This window comes from Eschrichtius robustus, chromosome 4 (assembly GCF_028021215.1).
Source record: "Eschrichtius robustus isolate mEscRob2 chromosome 4, mEscRob2.pri, whole genome shotgun sequence".
NCBI lineage: Eukaryota > Metazoa > Chordata > Mammalia > Artiodactyla > Eschrichtiidae > Eschrichtius > Eschrichtius robustus.
Genome location: NC_090827.1, coordinates 139,064,125 through 139,085,547, shown reverse-complemented (window position 1 = coordinate 139,085,547; position 21,423 = coordinate 139,064,125). Strand labels below are relative to the sequence as shown.

The window sequence follows — 21,423 nt, the reverse complement described above, 5'->3', positions numbered from 1 at the left end:
TGGGGCTTCAACATCTTTTTTTTTAGGGACATAATGCAACCCATACCAATGCCTTAATAATGCTATTGACCCTATACCTTCTGGAGTATACAAATGTATTGGGAAACATGTAGACTGATTTCTTCCCCTTTTAAATAATACCGTAAGCATATAAATCATTTAAGGTAAGTCTAACTCTGTAAGAATCAGGATTTCTAGAATGAATATTTTCTGTTTCTTGACCTTAATAATGCGTACACTATGTCACAGTTCCCCTGGAAGCTTGTCTAGCACAGTGGTTCTAAATACGCTAGCAGACAGCATCGACACCACCCAAGAACTTGATAGAAGTGCAGATTCTCAGGACCATCCCACCCCTACTGATGCTCTGGTTGTGGGGCCCAGGTCTGTGTTCTCACACTCTCCAGGTGATTCCAAAGCAGTGATATAGCATCTCAAGGTTAACAAATCACAAACTGAAAGCCTTGGTCTTAACTTCAGATTCACTTTGCTTTTAGATTTAATTCACTTTCTTTGGTGGCATGTGGTGGAGGGTCAGGGGAGGGGAACCAGTTTAGTCATAATATAAAACCAGCTTTGAACCTTGCAGTTCATGACTTGAAAAATGTAAATTTGGAGATATATTATCTTTGCATTTTGTAAGTGGTAAAATGATGTCCAGATTTTTCATTGATTATTCCATAAAACATCTCCGTGCCGCGTATGGATTTCTAACTTGTTTGTCTTATATTTCCCCTTAATAGAATGAAAAGTTGATTCTAGAGCATCAAGAAAAATCCAACAGACTTCAGAAACGACTAAGTGAGGCGGAACAGAGAGCTGCTTCAGCCTCCCAGCAGGTAGGGCGCTTCCTCATTATCCCTGGATAACAATAGTCTGAGTAGAGTGGAGATAAGAAAAGTTCCTCAGAAGTTTCCAGAGAACTAGTAGTTTTATTTTCATTTGATTAAACTACTTAAAATTAGTCTCTTTAATGTTTAAGGTTGAAAAAGTAAACTTCAGAATCAGAAATAAACATCAGCCTCCTCCATTTGACACCTAAATCTGGAACTGCACTGTCCGATACGATAGCTGCTAGCCACAGGCAGCTGTTTAAATTTAAATTAATTAAAATTACATAAAATTAAAATTGAAACCTTCAGTCACACTAGTCAGATTTCAGATGCTCAAAAGCCACATGTAGCCATGGCTGTCATATTGGACAGCGTAATGTAGAACAACTCTGTCACCCCAGTAAGTTCTGTTGGACAGCACTGCTCTAGAATTATGTTCTGTCTAAAACTAGGCAGGTATTCATTGACAGATTCAGAAGTAAATGACATTGCTTTGAATGTAGTGTTTCAAATTGCACTGTTTTTACTGCAGTTTTTAAGTGGAAAAAAATTACCTAGCTTATAGGTTTAACTTCATTTAATGCACATTTGTATATGACCATGTAAATCTAAAATACCATATAAAAGTTGTCCAATGGGAAATTGAGTAAAAAGTGCAGAACATCAATGAAATAATAAGGGGCAATTACTCCTAATGCACACGTATCACATAAATGAAATGGGCCATTTGTTCTAAAGTAGGAGCAGTGGTCTCTCCTGTTCGGATCAAAATGAAAAGAGTTTAGTGATTATAAAGATAGGCTTGAGACAGACAGTTTAGATAGATAGAGAAAAACAAACCAAGTTACTATATTAATAATTACATAATATTTGGTTATAAATGTACTGTTTCAATCAAAATTAACATTATTCTTAGATATTATTACAGCAGTAACTAACTAAATACTGAATTCAGTTTGTGTTCATGACGTTTATAGATTTTTTTTTTTGAAATCTACTTCTGGTATGAACATGGCATAGTACTTAAAGAAAATCCAATCATAATTTGCCCTTCAATTTTCCTCCCTCTTGAAAGTAATTATAGTTTTACCATGTAAGTTTAATTTCTTATGAAATTATGGATTACTGGATGAATTAATTAATTATTCAAGAATTCACTTATTCATTTAGATTATAAGGTAACAGGAGCCAAGGTGTATGGGACAGTATCTTGAGAGGAGGTGTTTTGGAGTCAGGCAGATAGCCTGGTGCCATTAAGTAGCCATGTGACTTCGGGCAATTTCAACTTCTCTAAGCCTCAGTTTCTTCATGTTTAACGTAGGATAATAACACCTCCCCAATAGAGTTATTGAAAGATCAAAGGAATGAGCACATACAAAGCACTTAGCATAGTCATTAAGTGGCAAATAAGATACTTATATATAGAAATTAAATTTCTGTATCACAGTCTTTAAAGCTTCAAGTTTACCTTTTTCAAGGACTGTGGTAAAGAAAATGCCTACTTAAAATCAACTACCTGCACAAGGGTACAGTTAGAGAACCTTAACGATATAATCCAGTTGACCTCTAGTTGTCTCCTTCCTGACAGAATTAAACCTAAGCAGTCCAACAAAGATGTTTCTCCTGTTAGTTAAACTCCCTAACGGCAGAGATTACACCATTCTCCTTGTGAGCCTTCTTTTTATTGTTTTGTCAGTAACCACTTCACAGATTTTTCCCTAAGTTTTTTTCCTTCCATTCTGTTCTCATTTGAAGATGGAAAGTAATCATTCAGCATTTTCCCCATACACAAAAAGGAATTTATTCCCTGGAGTTAATATTTTTTTCTATTTTAAATGTGTCCAAGTCATAAACTTTTTTATAAGACATATATTCAGTCTTTTTTAATCTTTACCTTTGCCTTCTCTGAATCCTTTCTAATTTTCCCATTTTCTTCCAAAAACTGGAAACTCCTGTTAAAAATAATATCCTGGGAAGGGCTTGATATTTAATGAAGTAAAGGCGTTAAAACAGGGATCCCCAACCCCTGGAACCCGGCCGCACAGCAGGAGGTGAGCAGCGGGCGAGTGAGCGAAGCTTCATCTGCCTCTCCCCATCGCTCCCCATCGCTCCCCATCGCTTGCAGTACCGCCTGAACCACCACCCGCCCCTCCCCCATCCGTGGAAAAATTGTCTTCCATGAAACCGGTCCCTGGTGGCAAAAAGGTTAAAGACTGCTGTATTAAAAGATTATTATTGTCTCTCACATGTCATTCTTACCAGTGCAGCCCAGCATCATGTCATTGGTTCAGCACAAGCCCTGCAGTGTAGTCATTCAGTCACGCTCGAAATGTGCTGTTCTGATTAACTTTTTCTATATCTTCTTCATCCATCTCTGGACGATGGTTAGATGTTCCAAGTATATCATTCTAAACTATTGAATGCCACACTGTGTTCTTTTAACGGTATGGGATTTTTAAAAATCAGTATGGTGAAGCCCTTCTCTGCAGGACACAAAACCTAGAAACTATGAAAAGAAATTAATAAATGTGACTATTTAAATTTCAGATTTCTGCATAGAAAAGTCGTAAAGTGAGTGACAAACAGAGAAAAATATTTGCAACACATATGACAAAAGGCTCGTATCCTAAACACACATAGCGTGGCTAATCAACAAAAAGAAGTGCTACAGTACAATGAAGTGAATAAAGGATAAAAGAGAGATGGCTTTTGAACATTTTTTTTAAATGCCCAACTCATCCTCACCCAAAAGGCAAATACAGATTTAAACTGTAATCATATATTATTTTTCACCTGTCAGGTCATGGAGTTTGATAATACATTGTGCTGGTACTTGCATACATCACTGACATAAGTGTGTATTGGTACAACCTCTTTGGCACCCAATTTGGCAGTATCTCTCAACAGTTGTACATGTACCTGACCTGTGACCCAGCAATTCTAAGAATTTATTCTGCAGGTGGTGTACTTGCACCTGGGCAAGTCTGTGCAAGGAAGCACGTAAAAATACTAATTGCAACATTGCCTATAATTCTAAAAGATTAAAGACCATCTAAATGCCCATCAATTGGAAACCGGTTAAACTATGGAGTATCCATACACGGGAAATTTTGCAGCTGTTAAGAGGAAAAAAGTAGATTTAATGTGGAACTATTTCTAGGGTAGGTCATTTATCAGGAAAAAAATATGAAAAGTGTGTATAGTACTCTATCATTTTTTAAATAAAAAAGGGTGAGGAAATATGTGCATGTATTCTCACTTAGAATATTTCAAGAAATATACTTAGAAGCTGGAAATAGTGGTTTTGCCTGAAAAGAGGGATGTGGAATGAAGGACAGAGATGGGAAGACTTCCTTTATGCTGTATACTCTTTTGTACTGTTAGATATGTTTTACCATGTGTCTGTATTATCAATTCCAATTTAATATTTAAAGATTATTTTCTTATTAGACTTACTATGATCTGTCATCATCTTTTTATTATCAGCCCTGCATTGTGCTGGCTCACACTTAGTTTGTGTTCTAGCCTCTTTCCTGATTAATTTTTATCTAGATGTTTTTCATTCATTTGTAAAATATGTTTTGGAATTCTCAGTGTATCACTGAGCTATGGAATGCCATATTTGACATGCATATCTCTAGGGTAATACAGGCATTTTAAAGTCTCAAGAGTAAAAGAGAAATGAACACAAAAAGCGACCTCTAACAAGACCCCTTACAATAAGATTATTTGCAATAATTGTAAGTTGTGATGCATTATACTTTGTATTAGTCTAAGATTTTTCCATAGAAAAAGTAGCTACTTACTGACTGTTTATTTCAATTGCAGCTCAGTGCGATTACAGTACAGAGAAGAAAAGCAGCCTCCATGATGAATCTGGAAAATATTTAAAAATATTCATAGTTCACTCACAGAACTTTAGACTTGGGAAAGCTGTTGGACTAGAAGTTTATTGAAACGGTAAAACCTGCATAGAATGGTTAAGGCTTGTGTCGTTTTGCATAAGCATTTTCCATTCTGTTTTGAGGGTTATTGGAAAACAGAACAGCTTCCTGTAAGTAAAGAAAAGGTAATCCTATACTGAGTAGAGAATAAAGCCAGCTGGGAAGAGCTCATTGCCTTCATCAACGTGTCTATTTTTTAATTCCTCCTTTTTCCCTTGGAAGAGCGTAACAGTTTTCAAACTATGCTAATCATGAGAAAGAGTTTTAAGAAATTGCTAGAATTTTAATATTTCAGGTTCCAGAATTTGAGAATTTTACATCTGTTACTCGTAACTCATTTTTAAAGTTCCCAAGTATCCGTTTTATTATTAACTCACATGTAATAAATTATGCACTTTCTAAAATGATGCTGTCATGTATTTTATTTTATTTATTTATTTTTTAATTATAAATTTATTTATTTGGTTGCATTGGGTCTTTGTTGCTGCACGCGGGCTTTCTCTAGTTGCAGCTAGCAGGGGCTGCTCTTCATTGCCGTGCGCAGGCTTCTCGTTGCAGTGGCTTCTCTTGTTGCAGAGCACGGGCTCTAGGCGCACGGGCTTCAGTAGTTGCAGTGCGTGGGCTCAGTAGTTGTGGCTCACGGGCTTAGTTGCTCGTGGCACGTGGGATCTTCCCAGACCAGGGATCGAACCCATGTCCTCTGCATTGGCAGGCAGATTCTTAACCACTGCGCCATCAGGGAAGTCCCTGTCATGTATTTTAATGTATAATTGTAGTGATTCATTTTTACCTTACACGATTTTCAGTATTTATCAAATATTGATATTTAAGAATTTGGGAAGGTTTTCATTTGCTTGGGGTTTTGGGGGTTTTATTTTGTTTTGTTTTTGCTATTACTCAAAGCAGTATTAATCAAATGGAATCTTAAGTTCTGAGACTGCATGGGCATTGAACTAGCGCAGTCCTATTGATTTTCATAGATCCATGTAGTTAGTTACTCTCTGCTCCTAGTTTGAACATGGTGTACCCTGCTTTCTGGTGACTAGGGTAGATGGGTTTGCGTCTGGACAACAAGTTAGGAGACCGTTGCAGTAGTCCAGATAAAAGGTAATGAGTTGAGTTTGAGGTGACTTGAAAATATGCATGTGTAAGTATCCAACCAGCAGTCAAACGTTTAGGACTGGGGCCAACAAATTGGGATAGTCATGAGGTCTTTGGCATGGAGCTGAGATTTGAAGCCGTGGAGTGTAGGGGCTTGCCTCCGGGCCTCGTGTGATGTACTGACTACCTCTTCCCCTCCATTTCTCACGCTGTATCCCTGATGATGGCTTTCTTTATCTTCCATCATTACGTTATCCTCCCTCCCCACACAGGGCCTCCGCACATACTTTGCCGTTTGCACGTTCTTCAGATCACTACTCAGACACCACTGCCTCCGAGAGCCTTCCCTAGCCTCCAGACTGGGTTAGGTCCCCTTGTTGTACTGCTCTTAATATATGCTATATTTTTTTCCTGTATAGCACTTACCAAAATTTGTAAATAACTGTTTTTGAAATTTTTTTCTTTAATGTCATCTCCTCCCCAGCAGACTGCAAGCTCCTTGAGAGTAGGACTCAGGTTTACTATCATTCATCGTTGTATTCTTAGCACTCAACACGGTTCCTGGGACATGGAAGGTATTAAGAATTGTTTGTTCAAAAACTGAAAAAGAGTCTTTAAGGACAGGCCCTTAGAAAATGTCTTCGTTGGTTGAATGAGCTCAGGAAGAAGAGTCACTGGAGGAGGTAACCAAGAGAATCCAAGATGACAAAAACTAAATGACGGATGAAATCTGACCTTATAGGCAGGAGGGGGCAAATGGTTGCTAGTGTCAAATACAACGACGAGACCAAATAACAGACATGACAGTTAAATGGCAGAGAGGCGCTTAGCTTATTTCCATTTCTTAAAGCATTTTTCATTTGATTCTCTAAATTCCTTCCCATGTCACTCACAGACTGATTTCCATGTAATAAGAGTTATGTTCATATTTATGTTTATAGAATATAGTGTTTATTTTTTAAAACTTTTAATTAGAGAAAATGTTAGAATTATATCTGACAAAAGAATGAGACTGTAAGAGAAAGCACTTCAGAAACTAACATTGTAGACAAATGAAATACAAGTATTATTATCCTGTTTTAAAAAGAAAATCTAACTTTCCAGACTTATTTCTTTAAGGTAAAATCTTTCAACATAAGCACTTTCTCCAAACTTTGGCCAAAGGTACCTACTCTTTACATTTTAATACTAATAACCTCCCCCCTCCAGTTGGCTATCTTTCTTGAATACTTAGATATTCTCCAAGAAAAGGATAAGCTGCTAAAATGCCGATAATAGGCCCTTCTGACCTCTGTTCAATTTGAAGAGACTTCAGCTATTAGCAACAGAACTGAACGTGTATGGTTATTTTTCTTCCAGAAAAGTTTGCTAGCTAATGATTTCTAATGTAAAAATGTAGTAGCGTTTTTGACATTCCTCATATTGGTCAGTCTTAACTTCATTTACACAGACAGTAAGTATCATTTACTCTGTGAGCTTTATTTTAGGAGACAGGGTAAATGAATAGGAAAGGGAGAAAAGAAATGATATAAATCTGAAATTGGGGGTAACATAGCTAGTTCATTTTATTTATTTGTGTTTCTTTATCATCTCTCCCTGAGGAAGAAAAGAGATATGATTACCTCTTCTTCACTTTGTATACAAATATGCAAATTGGGACAGCCAACAATCTTCTGATTTCTCCTCTGGTGTGAGAACTATGGGAGAACATTAGTAACAATTCAGTCCTTCATTTATTCAGCAAATATGAATATTTCATAGCTGCACAGTCTGCCAAGCCAACTCAGACAAACCAAGGAAGAGCGAAAATACACTTTTAAACATTTTATTATAAATTCTGTTCTTTAGCCATAATGTGTTTTATCAATTTTTCCAAAATAAATCTGTAATAAGGTTTTTTTGTAAACCTCTTAATCAAAAATAATGACTAATATTTTTAGCTTACTGTAAAATGTATGTATACATATAGATATGTATACAGAGAGTAGACAGACACTGCAACACCCCAGTGTTGCCTGTGAAATCTGTCCCCTACCAACTTTTTTTTTTTCCTTAATTTTTTTTGGCTGTGCTGCACAGCATTCAGGATCCCAATTCCCCAACCAGGGATCGAACCTGTGACCCCTGCAGTGGAAGCGCGGAATCTTTTTTTTTGTTTTAATTTATTTATTGTATTTATTTATTTTTGGCTGCATTGGGTCTTTGTTGCTGCGCGTGGGCTTTCTCTAGTTGCGGTGAGCGGGGGCTACTCTTTGTTGCGGTGCGTGGGCTTCTCATTGCGGTGGCTTCTCTTGTTGCAGAGCACGGGCTCTAGGTGCACGGGCTCAGTAGTTGTGGCTCGCGGGCTCTAGGTGCATGGGCTTCAGTAGTTGTGACGCACGGGCTTAGTTGCTCCGCGGCATGTGGGATCTTCCCGGACCAGGGCTCGAACCCGTGTCTCCTGCAGTGGCAGGCGGATTCTTAACCACTGCGCCACCAGGGAAGCCCCGAAGCACGCAATCTTAACTGGACCGCCAAGAGGAGTCCTCACTACCAGCTGTTAAAGCTTAAAAAATGTGTAGCTTTTTTGACAGTATTAATGTTCTTAGTATTTACGTAAGGAAGAACTAGGTAAATATGTATATACTTAGATAACAAAAATCATAGGGTGGAAAGGCATTTTTAAAGTAATTTTTTACAACACTGGCACCCACCCAACCACCAAGAAAAAAATCTACACTAAGTAAGTGGCCTTGTAGCCCAAGGGTTCACCACAAAAATTCACACGTGCCCCACATGCCCGTAGACACTCCCAATGCACTAGCTCTAACCCTACACTTATTTCTTCCGCTCAAAAAGTATTTTGGAATGTAAGCAAAGGAGGAAAACATTATAGAGATAACTTTGAACCTGCTCTAGCTTCTTCCTTTTTAAGTACATGTTCTTGTAGCTCACTCCTTTATTTTTAGTAACAAATTACCAGTGTTAACTGTGCACAGCTGTTGAAGTTCACTGGGGCGGTGTAGGCAGCTCCCTCTCCCTCGAGGTGGCCCAATCCACTTTGCAACAGCCTTGACCACTAGAAGGTTCTTGCTGATACTGAACTGAAATGTGTCTCCTCCCTCCGTTCTGCCTTGTACAACAGAGTTAGTCTAAACCATCTTCCACATGGCAGATCTTCAGCCTTTTAAAAATAATTATCATGCTCTCCCTGTACTTAGTAAGCATCTCCATTTCCTCAGAGGGCTTGGTTTTGAGTCCTTGCACCAGCCAGTCACTGGTCTCTGAAAACATATATATCTTCTTTCACTCTTTCAATAGCTATTTACGAGCACCTTACTTTACACCAGGTATGCTTGGGATGCCTCAGTCTTATGCCCAGAGCCAAACATTATTTTCAGGGTATAAACTATTAATTCCCTTGTTCTGGATCATGACTGGGAATGGTGGGGAGAGGGTAAGTGATACCTGCCCAAGGGGGTGAGAGGGGGGGACAGCTTATTAGAATCTCCAGGGAACTGTGGCTTCACAGTACATACCCTTCCCCTTTCCCTCACCCCAAGAAGAGTGACATATTCTCTCACGGAAGCCTGCTTTGACAGTTACTGAGTTAGTGATTCAGGAAAATGTTCATATAATTTCTCATTAGTATTTAGGATGACAGAAAAATGAGAATTACTGGTCTGGAGTCTACGCCATCCATTAATTCAGCTTAAAATCATGTAAGTTTTTTTGGAAGTTGAATCACACTGTTGGACAGATATTGAGCATACTGTTGACTGAAATCTTAAGTTTTTTCTAAAGGTTTTGTTGCTAAGCCAGATCTTTGCCCCAGAAGCTGGACTGGTCATTTATCGCTTTTCATTATATTATTACAGCGTGCTGAAGTCATTTTATCTCCTAATTCTGTCATCCAGTTTGTTACCTATAAGCATAGGAACTGTGTCTAATTTTGTTTTATTGCTATATTTCTTGCATCCATGACAATTTTTTATTTACAGTGAATTCCATCTACAGCTTTGATAAACATTGCCACCCATATTTTCATGAAAATCACTGAAAAAATGAGAAATTGACAGATCTGAGTACAGTCAGTCTCTTCGAGCATACCAACCACCACCTCCCATGACAGGTTATAATCAGGACCCATGAGGCATGGTCAGTCAACCTGTTTTTAATCTAGCCCATATTGCTGCTTCTACACTATCATAAAAACATCAAGAAAGACCTAGGCTTCTGCCTAGGAAAGTTCATTTATGCTGCACCTGTCATACTTCCCAGACCTAATCTAGTAATCCTGTCTGAGAAGACAAGTTAGATGGGTTTCTTCTTAGTAAATCCATGTAGCATCCTAGTAATCACTGCTTGTTCCTTTTACGTTTATTTAAAACCCTTTCAGTCCTTTAGTATGGCATCATGGAAACTCTCGGTCACGATTTTTATCCTTTTTTCCAAGAATAAGAAAGCCATCAGATCATAATATGATGTATGAGGAAATCTGTTGGCACTTAGATCTGTGAAGATTAAAAATATGAGACTAGGATTTCCTTTCATGTGAACCGTGCTCTAGGGGATAAGGGAGAAGGAGAGTAGCTACAGTCATGTTTCTGCAAATAACCAAAAGAATCCATTGGATCCACTGGAGAATCTTCCGCTGGATCTACAATAACCATGCCGATCTGTATTAATAATGTCTATTTATTGAGCACCTACCTTATACAAGCATTGTGCTAGCATTTTGCATTTATTATCTTGTATAATCCAACAACCCTGCTAGGTAGGTGTTGCCATTCCTTTTCCGAACATATAAGGTGTCATAAAAGTTAAACACCTGGCCCAGGGTCACATAGATGGAGAGTAGCACTGCAGGCTTTCAAACCAGGTCTCTGCAACACCAGATTCCTTCTGCCAACACTGCATCCTTAAGAGTCTGCGGAATTCGTGCTTTTGACACCTCCCCCATTTGCTGACAGTGACTGAGCAGTCGCCTCTACAGGTTCTCTGAGTGCCCCCGGGGTTTTTTTGTTTGTTTTTTACATTTATTGTGTACTTCACTTCTATTATTATTGCATTGTAATATATAATGAAATAATTATACAACTCACCATAATGCAGAATCAGTGGGAGCCCTGAGCTTGTTTTCCTGCAACTAGATGGTCCCATCTGGGAGGGATGGGAGACAGTGACACCGAAGTGTGTTGCTTATGTCCAGTCTGCTCCGTGATCTCGTTTTGGCCACTGTCACTGCAGAAGACCCTGCTTCACAAAGATAGGTTGTTGGAAATGGAAGCAGGCTTTTCAGTGCTTTGGTGGCAATCTCAGGATATTCTGCCTTGACTTTAATGCAGAATATACGGAGATTTGAAGTTATCTCAAACATACTTTTAAGGCCACCGTCATTTGTGATCTCAAGCAGTTGATCCTCTTCTAGCGCGGACAAAGTTGATTCACCAGGCTTATTCACAGATGGGTAGCAGATCCATTCCTTCCCAGTTCAGGGGTCTTTTGTGGTTGGGAAGTAATGCTCAAAGTCTTTTGAAAGCTGAGATAGGTGATCATGCACCAGCTGGGAGAAAGAAGGCCCGGGCTCAGTCTCTCTCAAAATCTCTGCTAACGTTTGAAACATGTCAAAAATCCCAGTGTTCACACATCTTCTCTTATACACAGAAGTGAGATGGCTTTCTAAAAGTACATCACTGGCCAGAGCTTTTGAGTTACAAGAGCCACTTCAAAGATTTCTTTTAGAAAAACAGTCACCACTGGCAGCACATTTCAGTAGCACAGAATGGGTCGCAAAACTTGCTTACTTGTGTGGCTTATTCAACCTGCTCAACAAACTCAATCTGTCACTTCAGGGGAGAACGGCAAACTGTGTTCAAGTTGGCAGATAAAGTGACTGCATTCAAAGCCCAACTGGAATTATGGGGGCCCCGGGGTTTAATTCCTCTGCGTCACGAGGCTCGAACTCACTGTAAACAGCTCGGTACTCTCAAACAAGTGCTTCATCCTAGACTTCAGGTAGCTCTTACTAGTGTCCATTCTTTCCTTTTCAGTTCAAGGATTCGTGTTCTTGATAGAAAATACAGACACAAAATAGGTTTTGAAAAATTCTGCGTTCACTTTTTCATTCATCAGCCTTATTATAACGAGTCGGAGCTGTGACCGAGTCTTTCTTTGCCTTTTCTGACTCTTGACTCTAACCCAAAAAGCCCTTTTGGTTATCAAATTATATGCATTATATAGAAAACTTCCTAAGAAAAGCATCTTCATATCTAGTGGGATTTGGGTATTTTTTCAAACCTTGAAAAGAAATTGGCCATAACCTAAAAAGTCAAGTAACTTTAGTGAAAAATATAGATCTAAGCAAAGGAAGTTATATAAATTAGTGGGTTACCTCCTTTAAAGGTTTCCAGATTTCTTTTTTTTTTTTTTTGATTGCCTTATAAAGCTTTCTTTTTCTTCAATTGAAGTACAGTTGATGTACAGCATTATGTTACAAGTGTACCATATAGTGATTCACAATGTTTAAAGGTTATAAGTTATAAAATATTGGCTATATTCCCCGTGTTGTACAATATATCCTTGCAGCCTATTTTATACGTAATAGTTTGTACCTCCTAATCTTCTACCACTACATTGCCCCTCTTCCCTTCCCTCTCCCCACTGGTAACCATTAGTTTATTCTCTATATCGGTAAGTCTTCTTCTTTGTTATATTCACCAGTGTGTTGTATTTTTTAGATTCCATATATAACTGATATCATACAGTATTTGTCTTTCTCTGTCTGACTTATTTTACTTGGCATAATACCCTCCAAGTCTATTCATGTTGTTGCAAATGGCAAAATTTCTTTCTTTTTCATAGCTGAATAGTGTTCCATTGTATGTATATGTGTGTATATATACACATACATAGACGTGTGTGTGTGTGTATCTATCTATATATATATCCTTTATCCATTCATCTGTTGATGGACACAGGTTGCTTCCATGTCCTGCCTGTTATAAATAATGCTGCTGTGAACATTGAGGGTGCGTGTGTCTTTTTGAATTAGAGTTTTCGTCTTTTCCAGTTATATGCCCAGGAGTGGAATTGCAGCATCATATGGTAGCTCTATTTTTAGTTTTTTAAGGACCATCCAAACTGTTTTCCACAGTATGGAATTTACATTCCCACCAACCACATCCTTGCCAACATTTGTTATTTGTGTTCTTTTTGATGATGGCCATTCTGACAGGTGTGAGGTGATATACATCATTGTGGTTTTGATTTGCACTTCCCTGATGATTAGCAGTGTTGAACATCTTTTCCTGTGCCCGTTGGCCGTCTGCATTTCCTCTTTGGAAAAATGTCTATTCAGGTCTTCTGCCCATTTTTTAATCCGGTTTTTTTTTTTTTTGATGTTGAGTTATATGAACTGTTTATATATTTTGGATATTAACCCCTTATCAGCCATATCATTTGCAAATATTTTCTCCCATTCAGTAGGTTGTCTTTTCATTTTGTTTATGGTTTCCTTTGCTATGCAAAAGCTTTTAAGTTTAATTAGGTCCTATTTGTTTATTTTTGGTTTTATTTCCTTTGCTTTAGGAGACAGATCCAAAAAAAATACTGACAGATTTCTTTAATAGGTGGTGACAATTTCACCAAAAATAATTTACCAAATATCTACCAAAAAATAATAAATATGTTAAGTTGTGTTTAGCAATTATAAAGTGGTTGATACTATATTATATGATTTTCCTGTGTCAAAATAAGCATGGTATTTTAAAGCAAGGTATTTGAAAAGTATTTACTTACTTTGAGTATTTGGGACTCTTTGAGGCAAAGATATGACCACAAGCATTTGATATGAAAAAGAGAAGCTCAAATGATTCAAACTGTAAAGCTGGAGCAGAGCCAAAATGAGCAAGCAAAGAAGGAAGGCACATTTGAGGCTGCTACACGGAGGAGGGAAACACCAGAGAAAAAGATTTGCTTCATGAAGAAATGGTCTCACACTGATGAGAATCCGGAAATTAAGCCATCAGCCAGATTAATAGGTAAACTAACCATAATTAACCCATAATTATAAATGTACTATTTAGAACTCAGCCATATAAGCCAAGTAGTAGTGAGAATATCAGGATACTTTAGTGATACATTAGGAATGATGGTATGCATTTTTTTCTTTTATCTTTGCTATTTAATTTGCTTGACTTATTTATAAAAGCTAACCAGATTTATTATACTTTATATCACAAAAATACTGAATTGCAGGTTTTGCATAGCATCAAAGTTTTAAGACATTAGTCCTAACTGCAGATTCATCGTCAAGAAACAATGTGATTTTAAATAATTCTCTTTAACTTTCCAAGTAACGTGTCAGGATATAGAGAAAATTATTCTTTGAGTTCTTGATAGCAGTGCTATTTTTTTATCATAGGCATATATTTTGTATCTGTAAATACGTGTGTGCATGTGTGTGTTACATAAATGTATAGGACACTAAATTAACTAATTCCATTCTCCCTAGAAGAAGGCAGGGACTAACTGACTACAAGCCAACAATATTGCTCATTACCCATTAGGTTATGTTCATAGTCATTCAAGCAGTACATTAACATAATATTTTAAACCAAGATAATTAGCTTTACTTTACAGAAATTCATTGAACTAGAAGTTCACACATATACTCCTCCATATACTCAAAAACACATGAACTACTTTATGTGAACTCTTTTTATATTCTGAGAGGCAGTAGAGCCCAGGGGGCTTAGCTGCAGCCTGGCTAGGATTGACGCCCAGCTCTACCACCTACTGACCTTGAGCAAATTACTTAATTTCTGTGCCTCCGTTTCCTCATCTGCAGATAGATAATAGTGCCTTCCTCACATGCTGTGAGGTTTAAACAAATTAATATGCATAAAATACCAAGCAGTGCTTTTGCCATTTGATAAGCCTTTTGTAATCATCTACAGAAGCCTGGAGGTTCTCTGACGAGCATGTGGAATAACAGTCAGTTTTTATTGTGGAAGTTATCACTATGGAGATAGCGCTGGCAAGACTGCAGCAAACTGGGAGGAGTGATTAATTTCAGCAAGACTTGAATCAAGGAAACCAGGTAAGAGGCTGCTGCAGTAATCCAGGCAAGAAATGATGAGGCTTGAACACTATGTGGCAAGCGGTAGTGGGATTAAGAGAAGCAGAAGATGCTGAAGAGGTATTACGTATAATACATAGACCTAGATCACCATTTGGCTACAGGAGTTGAAGAAATAAGAACAGGTTCCAGGCTTGGATGGCATTCTCTTAAGGCAGGATATAGAAAAGGATGAGTTCCAAAATCTCAAGTACCTGCATACATCAAAAAGGAAATGCCCAACGAGCAGTCCACCAGCACTCAGGAAAGGCTGGATTGCAGCAACATCAAACTTAGCAGCATAGGGAATGGTCAAAGTCAAGGAAGGAGATAACAGATTTGCTTTTACCCTCTTTTTCAGTCAAAGTCTGGAGCACATCATCTAATGCAGTTCTGAGCACTGAAGGGAAATCATATTGAAGATTTCAACCTTGAAGTTAACTGCGAAGTTTGCTGCAGATGGCGAATGTTTCAAAGGTAGAAACCGTTTTCTAAGTGATCTGGCTAAAAACACATACACGAGTCCCTGGTGCCACGTTTCCCATCACATGTTGCAGAATTGCCAGCAATAGGCCCTACCTCTGGCTCCTGGGGACTTAATTTCCCTAGAGAACTATCTTGGTTATTCAACTTTAGACCTTGTAGGATGAATCACAGTTATTTCTCTCTGGGGTCTTACTCAGAGCAAGCTACGTGGAAGTAAATAGTCACTAAGGAGGAACAAGGAGAAATAAACAAGCTTTTAGCCAAATGTATGAACAATTCATGTTTAAAAAAACTGGCCACATATTTACAAAAATTGTAAATTAGGGACTGTACTGCTACCCTGTTGTGACTCCTGTACATTGTAATCTACATGAGAATATGTAACCCTCCCAGCTTTTGCTGTTCCCAACACAAAGGTGCATTTCATTATATGCTAATGCCTGCATGTAGTGGTTGAGTAAAGCCTCTTTCAGGCAGGGAGAACACCAAACTAGAAATTAGAACTAGGGCCTTGGCCCAGTCCCGCCAATGCCTAATGCTATGATCTGGGACATGTCTTCTTTGTAGAATAGAGATACCTCTTCTTTGCCCTAATGTTCCAGAATTCTGTGATCAAAAGAATGCATTTAATGAAACTGCCCTTTGAAAATTATTTTTTAAAAGCCTTATAAACACAGTCTCCCTGTCATTCAGAAATAACATTTTTGTGCCTCAGAAGGCTTATCAGTCAACATTATGTTGAAGAAGTCAGTGTCTTGTTCCTAATCATAAAAATAATAGCCAAACATTTACTAAATGCCTACTACATGCTTTATATGAGATGCTCTATGAGCTTGCTTTAAATATTACAGCAACCCCAGGAAGATAGTAGGATGTCACTGTCTTTTCACAGAAGGGAAAATTGAGGCTTATAAAGGTTAGGTGACTTGGCAGAGGTCACACGGCTGGTGAACTGTACTTCAGCCTTTAAACCCAGGTGTCTCTAACCCTAATGTGTAAGTTGCTTCAACTGGTTGTTTTCAGATCTAAAACTGTATTCTGGAAAGAACTCCAGGTGGGGAACCCTAAAATCAAACCATTATCTTATGTCAGTGTCTCACCATCAAAGCTGAGCCAGAAAGCAGCCTAGTGAACCTGTTGTGCTCTTACACAGTCTTGTCCCGTTCCCTGCAGTGCGCGTTCCTGATCTAAGCTGTGAGACTGTCGACGTGTACCGTCATGTGAGATGTCACACACGTATGCGGCTAAGTCATATACATCTAAATATTTAGCAAAACCAGATTTCAAGACACTCTCAAATGTATTGCAAAATGTACAGCATTTATTCACATACAGACAAAAAGGCACAAATTCTACTAAATAGTTCAACAAAAAAATACAGCTGTCCTCAACTAGTTTTATAAATACTTTCAAAAAGGGGGTAGAAATAAATACAGGATTGGGCCATGTCATATAAAATAGTCATCTCTACATATACTTTGTTTAATTCTGATTTTTAACTCTTCATGCACCTTTTTTTTTTTTCAACTTTAGCTGAATGGACACCAAGCTAGGCACATAGTGAAAAATCCTCTGTACAAGGTTACAAATGTAATGACAAGTTTGTCCATTTCAAAATAATTAAGATCTGTACACAACACATATAACCCTTCAATTTAGATTTTGTGTTTATAACCTAACAAATGACATTCCAGGCAACTTTACAAAAGTTTAACTAGCCTACATTTTGACATAATACATCATTGATCATAATCAAAGATATTTCTTGGTCAGGATGCACAAGGAAAGATAAAGCTTTAAAAAAAAAAAGAAGAAGGAGAAGGAGAGAAGAAGAGCAAATGGTTCCATACTCAGAGGGCAAGTGGGCAGGTTGTGCTGGCTGCAGCTCATGCCGCCTCGTACAGAGTTCCCAGCAGGACATGAAACTCACTCACTCACAGAGCTGCCATTACACTGTCAGAGAAACCGAGCTCTGTACCATTTGCATTTCAGAGCAGGAATTAACAGTGTGGGCTTTTTGTTTTTGGGTGTTTTGTTCTTGTGTGGGGTTTTTTTGTTTGTTTGTTTGTTTTGTTTTGTTTTGTTTTTGGTTCAGCATAACTTGGAACGTTTGAAAGCTTTTCAACCTAAATGTGGGGAAAAAACAGGTAAGGCATTATTTTTGCACAAAACTAGCATTCCTAATAGTGCAAATGAATCTGGTACCTCTTATAATGGTGAGAGGTCATACACTTACTAGAATTTAGATTTTCTTTCTATGGCTTGACAAATTATCCCTCTATATATTCTACTCTCACCCAGAGCTGTTGCTGTAGTCAAAAGATAACTGTAAATCGAGTCCACCTTCTCCTGGATCCAGCAAAAGGTTTTTTGCTCATATGCAGAAAAAAAAAAAAAATTTTTTTTTAATTATGCCAAGTTAATGTACAACTTGGATTCATAAGAAACTTCTAGTATCTGTAGCAACAGTTTATCTGGACAACAGTCTTTGAAAAATGAGCCCCATAGCTCAAAAATAGTCAATCTAAAAACCTGGGTCATTCTTTCCCCTCCCCTGAATTAGCTACTAAAATGTATTCGAAAAGTTAAGACTTGGTTTGAAAATGTCATACATACAATGGGGATGTATCAGATCTACTATTTGATCATCTGATAAAACTTGCATAGCAAGATGGAATTCCATAAGCCTTTTTCCTTGTTGACAATCATCTGGAAGACTTGAAAGGTAACTACAGAACTCAAAGCATTACTCGTTAAGTATCAGAATGTCCCTGCCACATGGAAACAAATGTATAAATGAATCAGGAATCTGGATACTGATATTAACAAACTAAAGGATAATTTAGGGGAAGTTGGGCTTGTTCCAAGTGCCCATAATTCTAAATCTCATTGCTACTTAAACTTTCCTTAAGTTTGATTCACAACTACATTGAATTCCAAAAAAAATTAACAGGACCTTAACACTACCCACTGTCTTAATACATAATGCACTGCAGTGAGTGCAAGAACAGAACATTGTACTGAAATTTAATGCTAACTTTGTTATTGCTGATAACTTCCTAGTTATTGCCGTTTGCAATTAGAAAGTCCAAGTTACGAACTAGAGCTTAGAACTCTGACTCCAGAAAACCTATTACACTTCAATCTATCTCTTTCCTGTATAACCTTGGTCAATCAGTGTGGTAAGAGGTTATCGCAACTTATTGCCTTTCTATTTTTTTTTTTAAATATAACCTATTTTGCTTTTTTTTTTCCTTTTTTTTTTTTTTTTTTTTTTAAAGGAATCCGTTCCTGTTGGAAGGCCGGATTCCCCAACATATGCACTAGTGGTCGGCTCTGGGAAATATGAGTCACCAGAGTCTGGAAGTTCATCACTTGAACTTGAATAGCCATTGTATTCTTGGAAGCCAGATGATGGCCAGTTTTTGCCAATGGCCAGCGAAATTCCAAGCTGGCCCAAAAGGCAGTGGTTAGGGAAGAGAAAGGTCAAGAGGACTGGTAAAGACGGGACCTCAACTGTCCTTTCTCATAGATGGAACTTTGTAATGGCTTCACTCTCCACCAGCCCTATGTCCACAACACATTCAAGGGCTTCCGGCAGCAGGACCTTGCTTACATTTACCCTAAATCTCCAAGCTCCAGTAGCTCTACCCTGTCCCTTCAGATCTTCCAGTAATGACTTTTAAACTTTCTCTTCCCTCATCTGCTATATTTACACATGAATTCCCTAGAGTTACTGAAGCTTCAGAGCTACTGCCCGTATACTATAATGCAACAAAAACAGCCTTGTGGGCCAAAGTATAAATACGATTTCAAGATCCACCACAGTCCTAGAAAATAAGTTTTATGGGCTATTAAATGGTACGTGAGCGTTTCTCAAGAACCATATCTGATTCTGTATATTCAGGTAACCAAGAGTTTGTGCTTTGGGAAGAATACAGAGGGCAATAAAAACTCATGAGGCTTATTTAAAAGCCTTGCCCTCTTTAGAAACTTGTTTCATCCATCCTTATTTTAGTGTTTCATTCAGCCTCTAGTCTTAGCAGTGTCTTACGGTTACAATCTAACTCTTGTGTTTCCTCCACAAGTTGCAAATAACCCACTTCTCACAACAATGATTTATAAATGACTCTGAAAAAAAAAATTCAATCTGAATTGCAAGTAGATGTGTTTGTTTGTGTAGCTCAGGAGTGATGGGTTTCTGCTCGTCCCCCGTGTCCGAACTCTCGCCTGCTCGATGACAAGCCCGTGGTGCTCCCAAGCCATCTCTGTTTCATCAAGAGGCCAAAATGCTTCTCCTGATAATGTCTGTCCTCCTGTTGATAGTGCTGCTGGCATGCATACATTTCTTTTCCGATGCCTCACTCTCAGAGTCACTCATTTCTACATCAGGGACGTACCCGTCATTCTCATGGTCAGATTGCAACTTGCTTTTTGCCCTCTCCTTGGCTGGAACTCGGCCTAAGCCCAAATAGGGGTAGTCTGAGTGCTGGCGGCAGGGCCCCTCGCGGGCCTCTCCCTGCTGCTGCCGTTCCCCCTTCTTTGGAATCCGGAATCCTCCCCAGTTTTTCACTGGGCTAGCAGGTGTTGTAGGCACTTTGACTACAGTCTGGTTATAGTTTACTTTGATTAGGGAGCCGTTGCACTTGGGCACCATCTCCTTCCTCGTGCCGGGTGCTGCCTGCCCCACTCCAGGGGAGGTGGCAGCTCTTGTGTTGTCCACATGCCTCTGGGACACGTCTGTGGACCTGAGAGGCTTGTGACTCTGTTTGAAAGGTCTGTCCTTCAAGTCTCCCTTACCAAGATCACAATGAAAACGGTGGTCTCTTCTGTTCCCGTGGTCTGGCATCACCACACCGTTTTTCTGTTGTGCTGATATGAGACGTGCTTCTGCAAAGGTCTTTTCAAAACTCAAAAAGCTCTCTGGGACCACCATCCCCTCCCTTCTACTGCACAGGTCTGGCTGCTTTAGCAGGGTTTTGCCTTCACTCCCAGCACTACTCTGCAATGGATCTCGCTTGTGGGGCTTTTTCATCGCGTGAACCAAGGAAGTGCCCATTTGCTTCCTGAAGAATGCAGAATGCCACCTCAGGTCCTCTATCTGGGGGGCGTCGGGGCCCACAGAAGGACTGTTAAACAGAAGCATGTTTTCCAGTGAGGAGGAGGAGCAGGAAGAAGAAGGCACACCTATGAACATAAAACCACAGATAGAGAAAAAATTACAGCAGAAGCAAATCCAGCATAATAAAATTCTAGACCCTTAGCAGGGCCTACTAATGCAGACTTCCCACCCAACAGTAAAACATACAGCCACCCAGTTTGTAAAAGTTTGGTTTTTATAGTAAAGGTATTACCCTGCCGTGAGAATCTGAATACTCAATATGCTCTATTTTCTAAAACAGCTTAAGTTCATGTACTTTTTCATGAAACAATGTCTTTTCAAGGAATATATTTTCCGTCAAACAAAATAACTGATCTGATTTTCAAATGGGATTCACTGCGGAATCCGTCTGCGGTGAAGCAAGCACTGCTTCCACCCGGTCTCAGAGCAGCGCCTGCCAAGAGCTGCCACCTGCCACACCTACAGATTGGGGGGGGGGGGGGGCGGGCACCACAACCACGGGGCGGGGACTGGGGCTCTTAAGGTTCTTTCTCCAAATTATCTGCACCCTCACAGGGCTACATGGCTATGATGAGGATAAATACACGTCAATTGTGAAATGAATAAAGGAAGGTGTTTGAAATCATTCTTGACACAGAGTACATCTGTTTACTCTCATATGTAAAACCCATTTGTGGAATTAAACTGAATTGCCATCCAACACAAGGATAAAAGTTAAACTGGTGTTTTTCAAACATTTCTGAGGCAAATCACAGTAAGAACTAAGTTTCACAATGTAACCCAGTAAAAGCTCACTTTTCATGCAATCATATTAGCCTTCATCGCCTGATAGGCACT

At 38.8% G+C, this 21,423-nt stretch overlaps 2 protein-coding genes across 9 annotated transcripts in view; one reads left to right on the top strand and one right to left on the bottom strand.

The window, feature by feature from the left end:
- The window catches only part of SCLT1 (sodium channel and clathrin linker 1), a 247,181-nt gene extending 242,050 nt beyond the window's left edge, over positions 1-5,131 (top strand). For both annotated transcript variants that reach the window (XM_068542339.1, XM_068542338.1), the window contains exons 20-21: positions 744-839; positions 4,662-5,131. In XM_068542339.1, the coding sequence (XP_068398440.1) occupies positions 744-839; positions 4,662-4,724 (159 nt within the window). In that variant the 3' untranslated portion in view covers positions 4,725-5,131. The remainder of the gene's footprint in view (positions 1-743; positions 840-4,661) is intronic.
- A 12,339-nt stretch (positions 5,132-17,470) lies between these two features.
- The window catches only part of JADE1 (jade family PHD finger 1), a 56,279-nt gene continuing 52,326 nt past the window's right edge, over positions 17,471-21,423 (bottom strand). For all 7 annotated transcript variants that reach the window (XM_068543437.1, XM_068543440.1, XM_068543442.1 and 4 more), the window contains exon 11: positions 17,471-20,651. In XM_068543437.1, coding sequence (XP_068399538.1) covers positions 19,741-20,651 — 911 coding nt within the window. In that variant the 3' untranslated portion in view covers positions 17,471-19,740. The remainder of the gene's footprint in view (positions 20,652-21,423) is intronic.